Source organism: Crocodylus siamensis, chromosome 2 (assembly GCF_052110815.1).
Source record: "Crocodylus siamensis isolate JL-2025a chromosome 2, ASM5211081v1, whole genome shotgun sequence".
NCBI lineage: Eukaryota > Metazoa > Chordata > Crocodylia > Crocodylidae > Crocodylus > Crocodylus siamensis.
Window position 1 is genome coordinate 286,221,412 of NC_143396.1, and position 18,009 is coordinate 286,239,420.

General features: G+C 48.9%; 2 protein-coding genes across 2 annotated transcripts; one reads left to right on the forward strand and one right to left on the reverse strand.

Annotated features, from left to right (window-relative positions):
- Positions 1-278: 278 nt before the first annotated feature.
- L3HYPDH (trans-L-3-hydroxyproline dehydratase) lies at positions 279-8,978 on the reverse strand. Its single transcript, XM_090034298.1, has 5 exons — positions 8,421-8,978; positions 6,481-6,650; positions 4,214-4,336; positions 2,945-3,082; positions 279-858 (listed from the first exon to the last, which is right to left on the reverse strand). The coding sequence occupies exons 1-5, from the start codon at positions 8,914-8,916 to the stop codon at positions 733-735; spliced, it is 1,053 nt and encodes a 350-aa protein (XP_089890424.1). The 5' UTR covers positions 8,917-8,978; the 3' UTR covers positions 279-732.
- A 499-nt stretch (positions 8,979-9,477) lies between these two features.
- JKAMP (JNK1/MAPK8 associated membrane protein) lies at positions 9,478-16,640 on the forward strand. Its single transcript, XM_090034299.1, has 6 exons — positions 9,478-9,697; positions 10,023-10,177; positions 11,730-11,936; positions 13,528-13,709; positions 14,938-15,014; positions 15,848-16,640. The coding sequence occupies exons 1-6, from the start codon at positions 9,599-9,601 to the stop codon at positions 16,064-16,066; spliced, it is 939 nt and encodes a 312-aa protein (XP_089890425.1). The 5' UTR covers positions 9,478-9,598; the 3' UTR covers positions 16,067-16,640.
- The last annotated feature ends 1,369 nt before the right edge of the window (positions 16,641-18,009 follow it).

Here is an 18,009-nt window from a genome sequence, read left to right on the forward strand (position 1 = left end):
GTCCCTTCCGACCCTAGAAACTATGAAACTATGAGTCTATGATACACTTGGAGATAGAAAAATCAATGGAAGCACTGAAAAGAGAGGCGATACATAATGCTAGCAGGAAAACTTGTGGACAGATCTGAACATGAACTGGGAACTCGAGACTTCAGAAAAAAAATGGTGCCATGGTCAGAGTTGAGAAGGTCAATGAAAAATAAACCATCCAAACCAAGTACTGGAACCAGTTGCTGGGGACTGAAGGCATGTCACAAAAACTGAGTCAAGAGGAGAAATAGGAGGTAGAAACACAAATTTAATAGAATTTCTGCACTGAGATAACGAGGCTAAGTACATTATGTTTTTAGGAAAGGCGCATAACATTTTTAAAAAAGCTCCTTTAAACCCTGCTTTCTTTACTAGTCTAGCGCTACATGGACAAAAACAAACAAACCTACAAAGCACAATAAATGCAGTTTCAAATAGACTTGCATTATCTATGTTCGTGCTATGCAAAGAGATTACAGGCCATGTTCTTCTATAGTGAATAGCAATCATTATACCACTAAAGTCTTCTAGCTCTACTCTAGGATATTTAAATCAATTTATTTTTCAACTCTCCAGAGATGCAGCAAGCTATTCAGACTATAAGGTTGGGTAAATATTGTGAGATCTCCTTCCCCCGCAGAAGAGAGACCATGTTTTTGATCTCTTCTTTAAATGCTTTCTACTGCATTAGGGCTAAGAAGGTCACTTTATGAGAAATCCATATTTCAGAGGGTCTTCCTCTTCCGCAGTGTAGATTGCTGTTCCCGTATAAAAGGCTTCTCCCGAGACTTCTACTATGACAGCAGTGTAGTCACCACACTTTGCTTCCTGAGAACAAAAGAAGTTTAGCTTTAAGTTTAGTTAGCATACAGGTATTTTCCAGAGTTAAACAGTCTCACTATACAGTCAGGACAGAAACCACCTCATTACCAAGGATAACACTGCACTGGCAACCTTCAACCCGGCCCAGTTACAACTACAAGTAAACAAAAGCCTTTGCACTGCAATGTCAGGCACGGATACCAGATCAGCTCTCCATTTGCACCAAGACCCTATGTCTGATGATAAGCAAATCTATTGCTACACAGGGCAACTTCACTGAAGCAAGGGGCCCACTCGGTTTATATCCTGCCCATTGGGTCCAGATGACTTTCCTCCTATGCTGAAGTAGCTCTTTCCCTTGCCTGCTTTAGGCATCTGGGTATGTTGAGGAAAGTGCTCTCAGGGTAGAAACATAGGAAAGGGCATTTGTGGGGGGAGGTGTCCTATCCACTTGCTTGTTACCTCAATTAGACATACAGACCCCCAGGACCAAAACCAACAAGCTCCCTTCCTTTCCCTATTTCCAGGCCCTATTAATCCACCCTGGGTCTGTAAATCAGCCACACCCTGGCAAAAGCTTCTATTTGGTATAAGACAGCCTCACAGCCTGTTCGCAGGGAAAGGGGCAGGAAGTGCACTGCTGCTGTATATAGCACTGAAAAGCAGGAGCTTCCACAAGGACTTCTGGTTGGAGCTGCAGGACGGCCAGCTACCACTAGTGCGCTCAGAGCAGAACTATGCTCAGACATGGCATTTGCTAGCTGATTAATATCAACTCAATCATTTTGCACTTTGAATAGAACTGGAATTATCTCCAGCAAGTCCAGCTACTGGACTCTTGCCCTTTCCGGGTCAAGTAGCTTTTTGGAGAAGACTCAGAGTTGTTCAAACCTTTCCCTCTCTCCAGTACCTGCTCTTCCTCTTTATGAGGTCTACCTTGCGTCGGCAGCCTTTCAGGTGTTCCCTGAGTTCAGCGAGTGACAACCCTCCTTTGTAAATGAATCCCATGACAGACCATGCTGCTGGTGCTCTTCACTCAACTCCTTCCAGTTTGGACATCTTTCTCTGACCAGTTGGTGCCCACAGGTGCCTAGAAAGGTTCCAGCTCTCCTCATATTAAAGCCATACTAGAGGATTGTTACTCCTACTCAGAAGTCTTTGGGTCTTTGGCCCAATGTGTGCTAAATCACACGGCTTTTTTCTGATGAAATGAGATCAGGTTCAGAAAAGCTTATGTTACATATCTCTTAGTTTATAATCTACAAAGTGAAAAGCTGCCCCACCTTCTTTTTTCCTTGCATTTCACTGCATATACTAAACTAATGCTGGCAGCCCCATGTCTCTTTCAGCAGGGTCACTTCTTTAGCAGCTTTCACTGAATCTCTTCTCCAGGTGACATTTCCCAAGACATCCAAGACTGCTTTATCCTGTCGTTTAAAATTTCATTTTATTTTCTGCTGATGTTCCCAATTACCCTAGGTCTCCTAATATCATTCCTTCTTCCTCACAGTCAATAAAGAACTTAAGAAGTGCAGTACTAGGTCAAACCAATGGTCCATCTAACCCAGTATCCAATCTCCAAAGGTGGCCGTTGCAGATGCTTTACAGGAAGAGTATATGTACCGTACAGGTCTTGAGTAATCCACCCCTCTGGCATCAACCATCACTGGTTTAGGGATGTCAGAGGATGCAACCCTGGCCATCCTATTCAATAGCTCTCGGCACACCTGCCTCCATGAGTGTATCCAATCCCTTTTTGAACCTGGCTATACTGTCTCCCTTTACAACCTCCTGTGGCAACAACTTCCACAAGTTAACTAAGTGCTGTGTAGAAAAGCACACTTCCTATTGAACTTTAATTTGCATTCACACTTAACACTGTGCTCCTCACCAACACCCAATCTGTCAAACCTCTGTTCAGAACTGGCCCAAGGCTGAAAGAGGAGGAATACTACAGATTGGAAGCAACTACCCTGGAACAGCTGTTCAGAGACAGCTGCACTATGCCCACTGCAAGCTGATGCTGTTAGCTTGTTACTTGGACAAGCACCAAATCTGCAAGAGAAGCAGACAAGAGGAGTTCATTGCTTGCCTCCACGGCTTTCCCCGTGAACAAGGAACCGGTTGTGCTGCTCCTAAAGGTTCTGGTCTGGCCCAGCTTGATGAGTCGCTTGTGGTACTGCAAGGCAATGCGTGCAGTCACGCCAGAGCCTGTGGGACTCCTGTCAACCTAAGCAGAAAAGAAGAAATATAGCTGTGTTCTTTCAGTCTTTCAAGAAAAGACAAATGCCAGCCTCCCACCCCGCCCCAGCTCCATCCCATATAAATGCAGACAATTGGGCAGTACTTTTCTAGTCCATGGCTTTGTCAGGGGACAAAAAATACCAAAGAAATTCAGTAGATTCTGATGGGAGTGAAAGAACCAAGTTAATTCAATACTTCCAGGTGTTATTTAAAGCAGTGTTTCTCCTACCTACATGACCTTTGTGGTTGACTTTTCCAAAACAAGTGGCATTTCTGAGCAAGGTAGGGGGCCTAAAATGCATGTAAACGTAAAAATACACTTCTTGGAAAACGGGTTTTTTTGTTTTTATCATAGTGGGACCAGGGTTTTTTGACAAAATGGTTGGTAGGACGTGAGGTGCAAACGTGTGAGAACAGCTGATCTAGAGCATTAAAACTACGCTGCATTCAGGCTTGCCACTTACTTCAGCTCCTATAGCAAAAGAATTTGCTGGTACATGCAACTGCTATTCCGCAGATCACTGTCCTGTGACAACTGAGGGAATATCTCACCAACTAAGCATATGTTTAGTCCTGGGCAAAAACACATCTAAAATCTGCAGCAGCTTTTTTACTCTCACGGTACTAAAAACATGTACTCCACAGCACAGCCCAGGCAGTTTGAAAGGTTAGATTCTGTAGCCCTTATGAAAATGAGGGTTTGCAAGCCAGCTTTAAAGTACCTGTAAAACCAAAGTAAATAGCTATGCAGAGCCTCCCAGGTATTCCAACTGCTCACTGGGGGTTATTTCAAAGGACACTGCCTCTCCAATCAACTCCATGGGACAGCTGGAAGTAAAAGCTTGGAAGTAAAAGCTGCAGTAAAGAGTTGAGCAGCTTGTCCTTAATTCAGGAACATGCTGAGAACGAAGCAGGTTGTGAACCACCTGGGTATGAATCGTCTGGGTTCCACTGTTTTAAGAAAGAACGACTCCAATATCTTTTGAAAGTTAAAACTGAGGTTATGCATTCTGAGCAGCACAAGAGGCAGCAGAAGCTTTATGTGCCAGGTACCCTGTGGATACACACAGCACAGGAAGTCATTTCCTAGTGCGGTTCAAGTAGCATGTCTTCATACCTGTGCATCTCCAAACACACAGATGTTGGTGGTTGGCTCATCACTGAATGCATCTTTTCCGTCCGTTAAGATGGTGCCATAAATGAATGCAAGGTCTTCACTATCAGGGTGATGAGGTTTGAACTAGGAAACACCATGCAGAGTACATTAATAAACTAATGCTCCAAGCAAATCTTTTCACCAACCTGCAATAAGACTTCCCCAAGGTGACAGATGTAGACAGAGATGTTACCCTAATGCTACAGTTTGAACAGCTTTCTAAAGGAGACCTAGGCATACTTTTTGGTTCCCCAAGAATGCTAATGGCTTCCTTAATAACGATGAAACCAAGTTCCTTAGTTCAGGTTCTTTTAAGTCTAAAAATTGTAGATTTGCAAAATTTCACCTGCAAACACAAACCCTCAGAATCCTTGCAACCAGAGGTGCACTGATATATTGGTCCCATATCAGATCACCACCGATAAAAGGAAAATCAACATTACTGGCAATCAGCTTCTTTTGGCCAGTGTAGCCAATAATGCCACCGTTAAGTGCTGCGTGCATATGTGCAGATGCAGCACGCATGTTGCCAGCAACGCAACCCAGCAGCTTGGAGAGCCGGCTGGTAAGTCTGTAGGGGGCGGGTGCAGATTGAGGACCCCATGGCGAGGGACGGAGAGGGGCAGGGGCAGGTGCCGCCCAGCCACGGTGGTGAATGCAGCCCGGCTGGGAGTGGGACAGAGGCAAGGGTGGCTCTTCCAGGGGGTGCAGGGGGCTGGGATGGTTCCCGGCCAGTGCATGCGCACCTTGGGGAGACATGGGGGGCATGTTCCCTCCACCCCCCCCATATTTGTGCATGGGCTGATGCCACTGCACACTCAGGGCCAGGGGCTGTGCCAGCCTTTTCCCGGTGGGGGTGCTGGGTCAGGGCTATGCTCAGACTGGGCAGGGGCCGGGTGGGTGGTGCTGGGAGGGGTGGCTACAGACACCCCACAATTCCCTGTAGCCACCCCTCCCAGTGCTACCGCCTGCCCCGAGCACAGCCCCACCACAGCCCCCCCGCTGGGAAGAGGCCAGCACAGCAGCTAGCCCTGAGCCCACAGCCCACCCTTGCCCCACACACAAATCTCGGGGGCACATGCCCCCCATGCCTCTCCTGGGGGTACGTGCAGCGGCAGGGAGCTGCCTCCCCACTCCCCATGGACGAGCCACCTGCAGCTCTGTCCCATTCCTGGCAGGGTCACATCCCTAGCTGGGCAACACCTGCCCCAGCCCCACTCCCTCCCTCGCTGTGGGGGGAGGGGGGGGGGGTGTCTCAATCTCCCCTGCCATGCCCCTTCCTTTCCCTATGTCCCTCCCCCCACACAGACTTACTGGCAGGGAGCTGCTATGCAGCCTGGCAGCTTGGACATCAATTACTGGATCAGTATCGGCCAACATGGCTGGTTAATATTGGGTATTGGCCAGAAAACCATTTATCGGTGCACCCCCTACTTGGGACTGGGCTAGACTTGACTAATTCTATCGCTTTAGTGAAGAGGCATCTTTCTGGTCTATCATTCATTTGACTAAAACCCACCAGCATGTTACTGTTGGCTGGGGGTGTATATGTCTATACAACACAATGGACATAGAATACCAAGAGTCTAGTGGGTACATTTTGCCATGGCATGCTACAGCCATGGGCACATTTCAAATAAATAAACCCAACAATTTTAAACTAATGTGTAGCTGTGACATACTGCTCCATAATCTCAAACACTCAGGAGGCAATACGGGGGTAGAATAGACTAGGAACAGGACTGAATATAGCAAGCAACTCCAGAGCTGTCAAGTCAAGCTCTGACACAGGGTGCAGACCCATGACGTGTCTTAGGCAAAGTAAAAGGGGAGCAGACAGGCCACAGTGGGTCAGAACAGCTGGGAGACTGGATTCCTAGGTGAAATCTTTTGGGTTTATCGTGCGAATCATGTGCAGGGGATTACCCACCTAACAACGATAATATTGATTGACATTCCATGGCACCCTTACAAAGGATCTCAGAGCACCATAAGGTGCTGCAGAACCACTGCTGTACCAATACAAAGGGCTTAATGGTAACTGGATTATGAGATGACGACCTTACGGAAACCACAAAGGTCTGAGAAAGATTGTTCTGCTATTTCTCACCACATTATACAGGAAATGTGACAACTCTGTTAACAGACTCCAAGAGAAACCACTCTCCCCAGCAGAAAGAAGCACGTGGCTAGAGAAGATTTCAGGGTATGAGGGCATGCGACCGTACCTGCTTCTTTACTGCTTCTGTGACTGCAGTTGCTGCATCCACGAGATCTCTCACACTTGAAGAGCAAACATCTAGGCCTAACTTCTCCGCACTGAGAAAGGCATAGAAAGCTCCACCATACCCAATGTCAAGCACCACCTTCCCGTAGCCAGGGACATCGACTGTCAGGTCTATGCAGAGATACGGGGAAAACAATATACACACACGAGCACAGAGAACATTCCCCTATATTCTTAACATGTGGAGCCAAATTCTTCCCTAGTCTGCACCCAGTGCAATCCCATTGATTTTAGTGCAACTGTTAGCACAGCGATAGGGAAGACGACTTTACATATAAACACAGAAGACAGCAAACAAGTAGCAAGTCTTTAAGGGCCTGATCCAAGTTCCATTAGTCAACCGAAAAACTCCTGGATTTTAAACAGACATTTGGTTTGGTCCTAAATGAGGACACAATTTTCTCCAAGTTCAAGGACGGTATTTTGAGGAGCTGCACTTAGACTGTTAGGCAAGTCATTCTCTTCAGGCAAGAAGAATCAGATTTTTTCCCTTGTGCTCATTAAAACAGGGCAAGTGATCAGATTTACCCAATGATCTTGAAAGGTTGCCCGTCCAGCCCCCAACATCTATAAATACAGTGGAACCTAACACAAATGCAGCTGTAAGTTGATTAAATGATCCCGCCAGCTTTACTCTGAACTAAGATGGAAAGGCAGGTTCTAACACAGAAGAACGGAGCACAAGGCTATATGGGAATCAAGACAATACTGGAAATCCCAGTATGAGAGAGAGAAACTGGTAAAATCTAAATTAGGAAGAGCAGGAGGGAGACATGCAGCTGATTAACTGGCCAAGCAGACAGACAAGTGTCTTGGGATGGAAGAGGTGCAGGAAGCCAATCAGCCAAGAGGCTAGTGCGTGGAGGGAGGCCCAAGAGCAGGACGTGGGCAACTGTTAGACCGAAGACCCCGAGTGTTACTTACGGAAGCCGAGCAGGGTTATGCAATAACGAGCACGCTACAGGGGATGGGATCACATCCTGTGGCCTCTACTCTATCCCGAGCTCTGCTCTTTGCAGCTGAGCCAGAGGTCTCGGAAACATTAGGCCTTCATTTGCAGAGAGCCCAACAGAGCGGGCTTCTTCCTCCTCCTGACCTGGTCATGGATTTCATCTGCTGGGTCCACACTTAGCCCAGTTTTTCTGTGGAGAGTCAAGAGTCGGTACAGACTTTGTTAAAATGCCAGGTCCCCCCCAGCCAGGGCCAGCTGAGTCTGGCTAACTCATGCCTGCTTCTTTCTGCCCTTTAACGGAGGATACATAGCGCCTATCTCCCTGTTTTCTGGAGTACTCCGGGCATGTGCAAGCTCCCGAACTCACCTGCAGCTCCAAACAGCCAGTGAGACCCTCCCCACCCCAAAACAAAGTCAGGCTGGAAGGGACCTCTGGAGGTCACATCTAGTTCACCCTGTACCCGAAACAGGATCATCCCTCTCTGAGCCATCCCATCCGAGTCCTTGTCTAACCTACAGGTGCACGATCAACCCTGCCGCACCCCCGCGCAGCACATCACTCAGAGACACCGAGAACACCCCAACCTGCCATGCGTAAAGCAGGGGACCAGGCTGTCAGCGCCTGCCAGGACGAGGCATTTCGTCAACCCACAGCACATGCTAGAGAGAGGCCAGATCCCCACCAGGGGAAAACAAAACCCTCCCGCACAGACCGGTCCGACCACGGAGGGAGCAACGTCCCTTCCTGACCCAAGCTGTGACCGGGCAGAAAAGGGCAAGGCCCGCGGGCTGCAGCCTCGGGCCGCAAGGTCCGGCCTCCCCCTACCCAGGGCCCCCAGGGCAGGCCCAGGGATCTGGGGGCTGCTGGGGAGAGAGGTAAGGGGGCCCAACCCTGGGAGGGGGCAAGGGCCCGATCGCGGGGGCGGTACCGGCGGCGGCGGCGAAGGCGGGCACGCTGTGGAAGCGCACCGGGTTGCGGCTGCGCTGCCCGTCCCAGGGCACGAAGGCGGTGACGGGCCCGCAGGGGCAGTGGATGACGACGCGGGTCTCGGGGCGGCACGGCGCGGGGCCCAGCCCGTAGTCGAGCGCCAGGCGGCCGAGGGCGAGCACGGCGTGGCCGCACATGGCGCTGTAGCCGGCGCCGTGCAAGAAGAGCGCGGCCAGGTGCGCGCCGGGCAGCTCGCTCCGCCCCACCAGCGCCGCGCCATACATGCCGCGGTGGCCGCGGGGCTCGAGCAGCAGCAGCCGCCGGGCGTGGTCCAGCTCGGCCGCCGCGTGGCGCCGCCGCTCCAGCAGCGTCGCGCCCTCGGGGCCCGGGCCCAGCCCCGCCGGCACCACCCGCAGCGGCTCCCCGCCCGTGTGCATCTCCACGGCCCGCAGCACCGGCAGCGCCGCGGCGTGAGGCGGCAGCTCCAGCCCCGCCATCGCCTCACCGACCAACTACGGGGCGGGGCCTGGGCGCATCGCCACGCTAGTGGGCGTGGGGAGGGGCGCGCCGGCCTATGGGGCAGCAGAGGGGAGGAAGGGGAGGGGCTGAGAGCCGCCCTGCCAATAGAAGGGGAAGAGCTGGGCAGGCCTCGGCCCATTGGGCCATGGGAGGGGAGCGCCGGCCTATGAGGGAGGGGAGGGGCGGGGCTTCAACCGGCCTCGCTCCGCCATTGGGTAAACCTCGGCCTGTGGCGGACAAGGGAGAGGGAGGGGCGGGGCTTAGAGCGGCCCCGCCGGAGTTGGGCATGCTTCGCTCCGCCATTGGGCAATGGGAGGGGAGCGGGAGCGGAGCTCCGGCCTATGAGAGAGGGAGGGGCGGGACACTCCACCATTGGACAACGGAAGGGGAGAGCCGGCCTATGAGGGAGGGGAGGGGCGGGGCTTAGAGCGGCCCCGCCAATAGAAGGAGCAGGTTGGTCTCGCTTCACCACTGGCCACTGGAAAGGAAGCGTCGGCCTATGGGGGGGGGGCGGAAGCCGGGCAGACAATGTCCCTATTGGGTGGAGCACTCGCCCCCCCCCCCCCCGCCTCCGGCCGGAACCTCTCCTCCACTCCGCCGCGACGGAAGTGACGAACTCAGCAGGTGACGAAGACCCTGGGGCCACCGGGATCTGCTGCCATGCAGGCTGTGGCGGTGCAGCCCGCCTGCCTGGGCCTGTACTGCGGGAGGGCCGTGCTGGCCGCCAACGGCTCCACCGAGGTGTACGGCGACTGCGGGGTGAGTGCCGTCCCACTCTTTCTCCCGCGCTCTGGCACTGGGTGGTGCCTGCCCCCCAGCCTGGTCTCGGGGAGGCGGATCCCTGCTGGGCCCCGGCGAGCTGCGTTCGAGGGGAGCCGGGATCAAGTGGGTGCAGGGGCCGACCCCGCCGAGAGCAGCGCCGGCGGGGGGTGGGGGGTGGACAGGCGGCTCCCGAGACTCGGTGCAGCGGTGTCGGGGCTTGCTTCGAGTCCAGGCCACCCCTTCAGCTGGGTCTCAGTAATGGTGAAGGCCGCACTGCACTGCAGACTGTCACTGCAGCCCTGGGTGGGGGTTGCTCTTACAGGTGTGTCCCAGGGGACAGAAGACGGATGACCACAAAATCTGCCGGCCATGCACAGAGTCCCCAGACCGCTACGACTGGCTGTACCTGGGCTTCATGGCCATGCTGCCCCTGGTGCTGCACTGGTTCTTCATCGAGTGGTATTCGGGGAAGAAGAGGTGAGGAGCTGTTTGCGCACGGTTCTCCGATGGGCGCCCGGGTGGGAGTCTGAATTTGGCTCAAGTCCTTGGCTGTACACGCTGCTAAGCCCATGGCCACGCCGTGTTTTATAGCCAACTGGTTTAGCAGCTGTGCTGCGTGCTGTGATTGTTTCATGCTGTACCAACCTGGTACTTTTCCTGTGGCTTCTCTAAAAACCTTCGGTGAGTGAAAATGAGTAAAGCCTTTCGTTCTGCAGACTGTCAGCCTGTCAGAAGAGATCTGTTTGAACATGCATCCATGCAACATGGCAGGAAATTGTTTTGTGTGTTAGACTTAAAATGTTTGGTCTGTAATCAGATGTGAGAAGTTGTAACTGAGTATAACAAATGGAAAGACGCCGGTTTATAATAACGAATGAGTGAAACTGGGCGCCGGGATTTCTTCATGTGCAGATGTCTGTCTTGTAGGAACTTGGGTGGTGGTGGTGGTGGTAGTAGTAACTTGTGGTTCAGAGATGGAATCCTTGTCTACTGCACGGGACACTTGGGTTCGATTCCCATCGGGACTCAGTTTGGTCTTTGCTTCGAGCCCAGGCCGCCTACTGTCTCGGTGGCCTGGCAGGTCTGGGCAGCCTCCACTCCTCCAAAAATTCTTGCCCAGGCACATGCATCAAAGGTCTGGATGACCCTCATGCATACACCATGATCCAGGAGGATCGACTGTTGATGATGATGATGATTATGATGAAAAAATAATAATAGGATAATCCTATTGCAAGCACATAGACTCATTTTTCAGTAATAGTTCAGTTTAAACAGCACATCTGCAGTACGTTAATACCAGTATAACGTGCCTTGATGTAAATATGGAGCAGACAGACTGAGCAACCCTACACTGCTGTAGGTCAGGTTAGTTGAATGTTAGTTTGCACTGAGCAAAGGGCTGCCCTATTCTGGACTTCCTTACCTAGCAGCAGGGCACTGTGATAGCACCTACTCTTGGCAGCTGCCTCTGCAACCTCTGTTTCCTTTGGGCACTGATATAACTTGCGTCCAAGTGCAAATGGATGCTAGTTACATTGGTGTTTAACTGCTTGTCCCAGTAGGTGAAAGCATGGCAAATTATGACACTGTTCGAAAGCCCTGTTTCTAAACCAATGCATGTTAGTCTGTATATAAAAAAAAAAAAAAAGCAGCCTTCGGGCTCCAGATCACTGTGCACATAAGATCTGTGATGTGCATTATGAGGAGACACCTCATCTGGTAGTTTGATCTCGGTCATTTGCTAGACTGCTAGCTGTGCAAAGGTTAGTTTCAGACATTCAAACACGATCTGACTGCACATGTAAAGCTGTCTGAATCATGGATTATGTGGATTTAATGTGTGGACTCTTTACTGTCCACTCATTACAGTATAAAGTTTTAAAGCGGTCAGCAAGGTGGTTTCCTGTCCTGTCCTGTCCTTAACTCAGCAGAAGTTCAAAATTGAAAGGAATATTTTTCAGTCAGCATTTTCATTCTTTTTAGTAGTAACAGTGACATGAAGTACCTTTTTCCTTCCTTCCTCCAGTTCCAGTGCATTGTTCCAGCACATCACGGCCTTATTTGAATGCAGTGTTGCAGCTATAGTTACGCTGCTTGTGAGTGACCCAGTGGGTTCCCTATGCATCCGCTCCTGCAAAGTGGTGATGCTGTCAGACTGGTATACGATGCTGTACAACCCAAGCCCGGATTACATTAATACTATTCACTGCACTCATGAAGCAGTCTATCCTCTGTGAGTACAAAATCTGTTCCACTCAGACTTTTTTTCCCCCTTAATTTGGTGTTGAATCCTCTATACTTCATGATTTTAACTGTTCACTCCACTGCAGTTACTATGTTGGCAAAATGTACTTACTAGTTTCCTATTTCCCTTGCATGAGGGCAACTTGGGTGTCTTCCCAAATGCATGTCATTTGACTTGAATTCAGACAATTCCTACAGCATGGAGATTTATTTAAAAGCTAATCACAAGTGTGAACGAGAACATGGCACTTGAATCAAGCAAAGGGAAGAAAGACAGAACTTCTTATGACAACGGAAGTGTTAATTAAGTCAGATTTCACTTGGGAGATGGCATCAGGTTTCTCCTCAGCATTGCAGCTCCTGCTGTCCTGTTTCATTCTTGTTTTAATGACTGCCCTTTAATAGTCACCGCAAAGGTGCAGAATGCATGAGGCTTTGAGCCAAACCAGGCGCTGTCCAAAAAACCTTTGGAAGTTGGTGATTTGCTCTGTTCACTCTTGTGCTTCTCCAAAGCACTCGGCAGCTTGCCAACCGCCCAATGCCCACAGTGTCCCATTACCACAGCTTTATTGGGAGTGAAGCTGTGCATTGTTGCAGCCTTGTGTTGTGGGAGAGTTCTGCTTGTTCCCATGCAAGTGGTGACAAAACAGTCATAGTGGGAGTTACTGGTAGTCCTGGAATTTGTCATTATGAACCTGTTACTGTAAGGCAAGCTGGAACGTAAACTCGCAGCACATCACCTGCTTTGCAGCCTGCCTGTGTGTATGCTCTCATGGTGCAATAGATGCAGGGTAGGTTGCTTCCAATAAAAAGGAGATAAGATAGTTCTCACTTACCCAGGGCAAGAGGATGCAGGTAGGCAGTTGCTGCAGAATATCCAATGCACTATGAATTCACTTTCTTATTTATCTTGCATCTTGTGTGCCTCTATCCTTCCAAACAAGAGATGTCTGTATCTAACATCTTGCCTACTGTGTGAGAGCTTGGGGGGTAGAGGACTGGCAGATATACCCCTCGTTTTTGAAAGGCACAATGAAATAGCCTTTCCTTGTAGTAAGTAGCTGAGTATCAGCAGGTAGAAGATGAGCCAGCTCATCCTGCTGCTTCCTATGGATCCTTGCAGGCTTTCCTTCCACTTTGCTCAGTAAATGGCAGAAAGTGCTTTTACCATATTGCTTACAAACACTTTAATTTCCAGCTGCTATTTTTTGGAAGAAAGATGCGTGGTGTATGCAAAAAAATGCATTAATTTAACTTCAGGGTGCAGCATTAACAAACAACAATGCATCTGCGGAGTCTTTTGGTAACGTCCCCCCATGCTGTCACTCTCCAAAGGTAGGTGTGGTCTAGCGGGTAGGAGTCAAAACCTGTATTTTGTTTGTATTTCTCCCACTGTCCTGCTCCATGAAGTGGGGTAGGTCAAGGCAGTATTCTGAGCCACTGCTCCCCTTTCCCATCACTTGGGTGTTTTGACTGCAACCCCTTCAGAGCTGAGACCACTTCTAGCAGGAAACAGCATGGCACTTAAGGTAGAAGTCCAGAAGTCACGCAAACAGTAACTGTTGCATTTTCCTCTACAGATACACCATAGTGTTTATCTACTATGCCTTCTGCCTAGTGTTGATGATGCTGCTTCGACCTCTTCTGGTTAAGAAGATCGCGTGTGGCTTAGGAAAGTCGGATAGATTTAAAAGTATTTATGCAGCCCTGTACTTCTTCCCTATTCTAACCGTGCTTCAGGCTGTTGGAGGAGGCCTCCTCTGTAAGTTGCGTGTCGCTTAAGAATGCATGTACCTCCAACAGGGGACTTTTAATACAGTAGAAAAAGTGTGTCCTTTCCTACTGTGTGGGTGACAACAGTGCCCTAATTTTAATCAACGAAGAAATGCAGCCTCTCATTCTTGGGAATAAACACTCAGAAACCAAGAAGCCCCTATCTTAGACCAAAAGCAGGTGTAGCGAACAGCTCTATCCGTAGCTGCTGCTAGCAGAGGGTGACAGTTATCAGCTGTAGAGTTAAATGTACAGTCAGCCTAACCAATATCTCTGTTTGAAGTCATTTTCTCTAACACAGTGGTTTTCAACCTGTGGTTCGTGGACCCCTGTGGGTCCACAGACTCACAGGTCCAGAAAGATGACTATGGTCAATCAAAAGTGTGTGAATACCCACATTTACAATTCAAGGAGGTCCGCACCTCCACTAGATTATTTTATTTTTTTTAAAGGTTTCGCCAGTGAAAAAAGGCTGAAAACCACTGGTCTAAAATGTGCACTTAGGTTTGAACAGATCAGGTAACCTCCTACCCATCCTGAAGAAGCAGTGACCTTCCATCATGACACTACTGAGCCAGGCTTCTTTGCAGCTCTTTCTATCCAGATTTCCCCCCCAAAAAAAATCTATACCAGAGTTAGCAAATGGTGATAGAGGCATTTGGGAAGCAGCGACTGTTTGAGAGTCTAGGAAATACTCCAGTGTAGCCAGTGTCTGGCAAGGGGACATGGAGTGGAAATAAATTGAATTCTTAGTGATAATGACTGCATCCCTTTTCTGCAGGTATAGGGATCTCAGTTCAGGGAATAGCAGGGAGGACGACAGGGAGGAAATTTCTTAAAGGTGTTAGCTGTTCTTTGAGTGACAGCTGGGGAAGAGGGAGTGCTACTTCTCAGTATCAGCACTACCCCTCCCCCCCGCCATTGTGAGTCTCTTCTACCCATGTTTCTAGTTTAAAGCAGGGTGTAGGACCAGACTGTAACAGTTTGCTATACAGTGGGTAACAGCTCTTCACTAGCATTGTAGACATTTGGACCTTCAAGAAGATGAACTTTGACCCACCAAAAACAAAACAGCTCATGCTCAGCTCGTTTCCGCTGCTTCTGTGTTGGGCTGCAGCGATTCAGAGGAATGGGCATGGCTGTAACTATTTCCTGCTGAAATGAACTGAATCTGGGGGTGTGTTCCTTCTCCTGATATGTCCACTGTTTGTTTCTAGATTACGCTTTCCCTTATATTATATTGGTGTTATCGTTGGTCACCCTGGCTGTATACATGTCAGCTTCTGAAGTTGAGGTAGGTAAAAATAGCTTTTCTTGGTCCTTTAAAACTCAGTGGGTGTGTCCTGACAAGCACACGTGCAGTTTGCAGCACATGTGTGTCCATTTGCCACACTGCTAAATTGCAGCACAGTGGGCATTTTTGATACTGGGATACCGCTAAAAAAAGTGGTGCAGCACACAGCAGCAGCATGTACCACCAAAACTAGCTCCTGGCCATTCAAGAGGCACGATCTGGCTGTGAGCAGCCAGTTGGGCACTGGTGCTGCCCTAGGAGGCCCCAAGGACCACAGATAAAACCACAGATGCTGTTCCCAGCCTCCTCTATCCCACCGGGGTCAAATATAGGCGGCTGCTATTTGTCCTGTGGGAAACATGCATCTGCAGGTATGTGCTTGCTCATCAGGACATGCCCAATGTTATAGCTGTAGATACCTGAGAAACCAAGCATGAGATGAAGTAAGTGCATATGTTCATGTGTGGCCAAAGAGCTCTTTCCTCTGCCACAGTGTCATCTGGAGTTGGTGTGTACTTGTGTGCATACACTTGTACTTTTCCCGCTGCTTATGCTGCATACAAATAAACTTTCATTTTTGGCATCTGGTTCCAGCTATAGGAAACTTGCACAAGCCAGTCCTTGATGACACTCCCCAAGTAGACTAGGAAGAGGTCAGATTTAGTGGTATCAGGGGTCAAATTGCAGCTCTCAAGTTCAACAGGCCTCAAGCAGCACCTTGGTATGCATGGTGCCCCACTTCACCTGCTTGAGAATCGGGCATAATTTAAACAGGAAAAGGCTAATTTTTTTTTTTTTTTTTTTTTTTTTACTCTTTTCTCCCCCCTCCCCAGTCTTTCAAGGATCTTCTGCTCAGGAAGAAAAGGCTTGTTGTTCTCTTTAGCCATTGGTTACTTCATGCCTATGGAATCATCTCAATTTCCAAGCTAGATAAGCTGGAGGAGGATTTACCCTTACTGGCTTTGGTGCCCACCCCTGCCCTCTTCTATCTAATGACTGCAAAGTATACGGAGCCCTCACGCATACTTTCAGAGGGAGCAAATGGACATTAAATCAAACTTGTGCCGAGAAGCTGTCCTGATCACCTGGATTAAGCAACCTCAGAGCCTCGTTCATCCGTTGGGTCTTTGGTGTATAGTCAGGTTGTTACTGAACCAGACACTTCTCACAACACCTCAGAAAGACTGAGAGACTATGGACTCATAAGCTATGTCTACATAGCAAAACGTTGTGCTGTGCAGAGGTAACCAAGTTAGCTCAGATCCTGGCAGCTGTGTGGTGCTCTGCCCAGGGTAGGTTTCTTCAGCCTGGGAAGCAGGTCTAAGTGGCCTGGGCAGGCTGCCACACTAATGTGGCTACTCTGTTTCCAATACCTAAGCTAGCTTCTTCACCATGACCTTGAGTATCTCAGCACAGCACAATGCAATACTGTATAAACATATCCTTGGAAAGAGCTGCATTTGCTCTCTTACTGCATGAACTGTATGTATGGTTCCAGGTGAGTGATGTCACTGTAAATACGCTGCTGGGATTGACCTTGTCATATCCATTTTGTTTGTACCTTATTTATTTCACAATGCATCTCTGTGAGTAGAGCAGGAAAATAGAACCGGTTTTCTGGCACAACATTCTGGTGTCTGTCAGCCATCACTGGGAATCCCTGTTTTCCAAAAAAAATGTACCAAGCAGTCACTACCTGAACTTGCAGCTGTAGTTACATACTAGCACTTCATATGTGCTAAAGCCCCTGCCATTAGCGCTGGGAGAAAGAAGGGTTCTCATGCTGCATCTCGGGCTCAGAATGTTTCAAATGTATGAACTTCTATCTGCTGTATGTCAAACTAGCCTTGTGGCTCAGCCAGTTTTCTTAATACCTGCCTGCATATTTCTGTATGGCATGAGGTTGAATTCTTTCTCTTCTGCTAGTTAATGAATAAGAGTTGTTAGATCACCTGGCTGTGATAGCCAAAACCAGAAGGAAGTTATAGCAAGAGAAATCTGTGTTTCTGGAGATATCTGAAGTAGCTTATGAAGCATTTTCCAGAGATCTCTCTCTCTAGACAGACAGGAAACTATATATTTGTTTTTTGAGACAGCATGAACTTTAAGAAGCAGAACTAAAAAATATAACCGTAGATGTAGCTGATTTATAAATTCTGCTTAGAGTCAATAAAAATTAACGAACATAATCACAAAGTATCATTAACATAAGTGGCCCCTACTGATTGCTTTAATAGAAGAGGTTACAGGTATTAAGAATCCAGGGTGGGATAAAAAGAGATTGAAACCCACCTGGAGTGATTCTGCCACAGTTCTCTGTCAGTAAGCTGCATTCATGGCCATGCAGAAAGGTAAACCGAAGAAGAGATGTCTGTCTTGGCTGCTGGCAACCTGCCTGAGACTGGAGGCAGAGGAAGCCACTCAGCTCCATCAAATGATTCAATCCCTAGAGAGTTAAGTAACCCAGATTGAAAGTGAATTAAGAGAAGAAAAAGGTTCTAGCAGTGTCACGTGTGCGGCTGCCAGAACAGCTTAGGATGGACTAGAGATACTAGAACGTCAAGAGAGAAAGATACTAGTCACAGGCAAGTGCCTCCCTTGAGCAGAAAGTGCAAGTGGCATGACCAGTTAAACCTTCCCTTGAAAAAGTTCAGCAGTGTCTTTATAGCAGAATTCCAAAAACTGAGCTGTGGGATGACCCAGAGAGCGAAAGTCTGTATAGTGAAATTGCAAAAACCAAGCCAGAAAATGGGTATGTGAGGCTTGCAGCAGAAGCCCGTGAAATCCCACCTCCTTATGCCCCAACAGTCCAAGAGAATTTAAAAGGAGAGTTAGCCCAAACCTTCCCAGTGGTAATGACCCATGCAGGGCCACAAGGGGGAAATCTCTGGACAGAGACATGGTCCTTTACTTGCACAGAAATCAGAGAACTGCAAGAACAACATAAAGCAAAACCAGGGAAGCCAATAATAGACTAATTTGTTTGAATGTATAG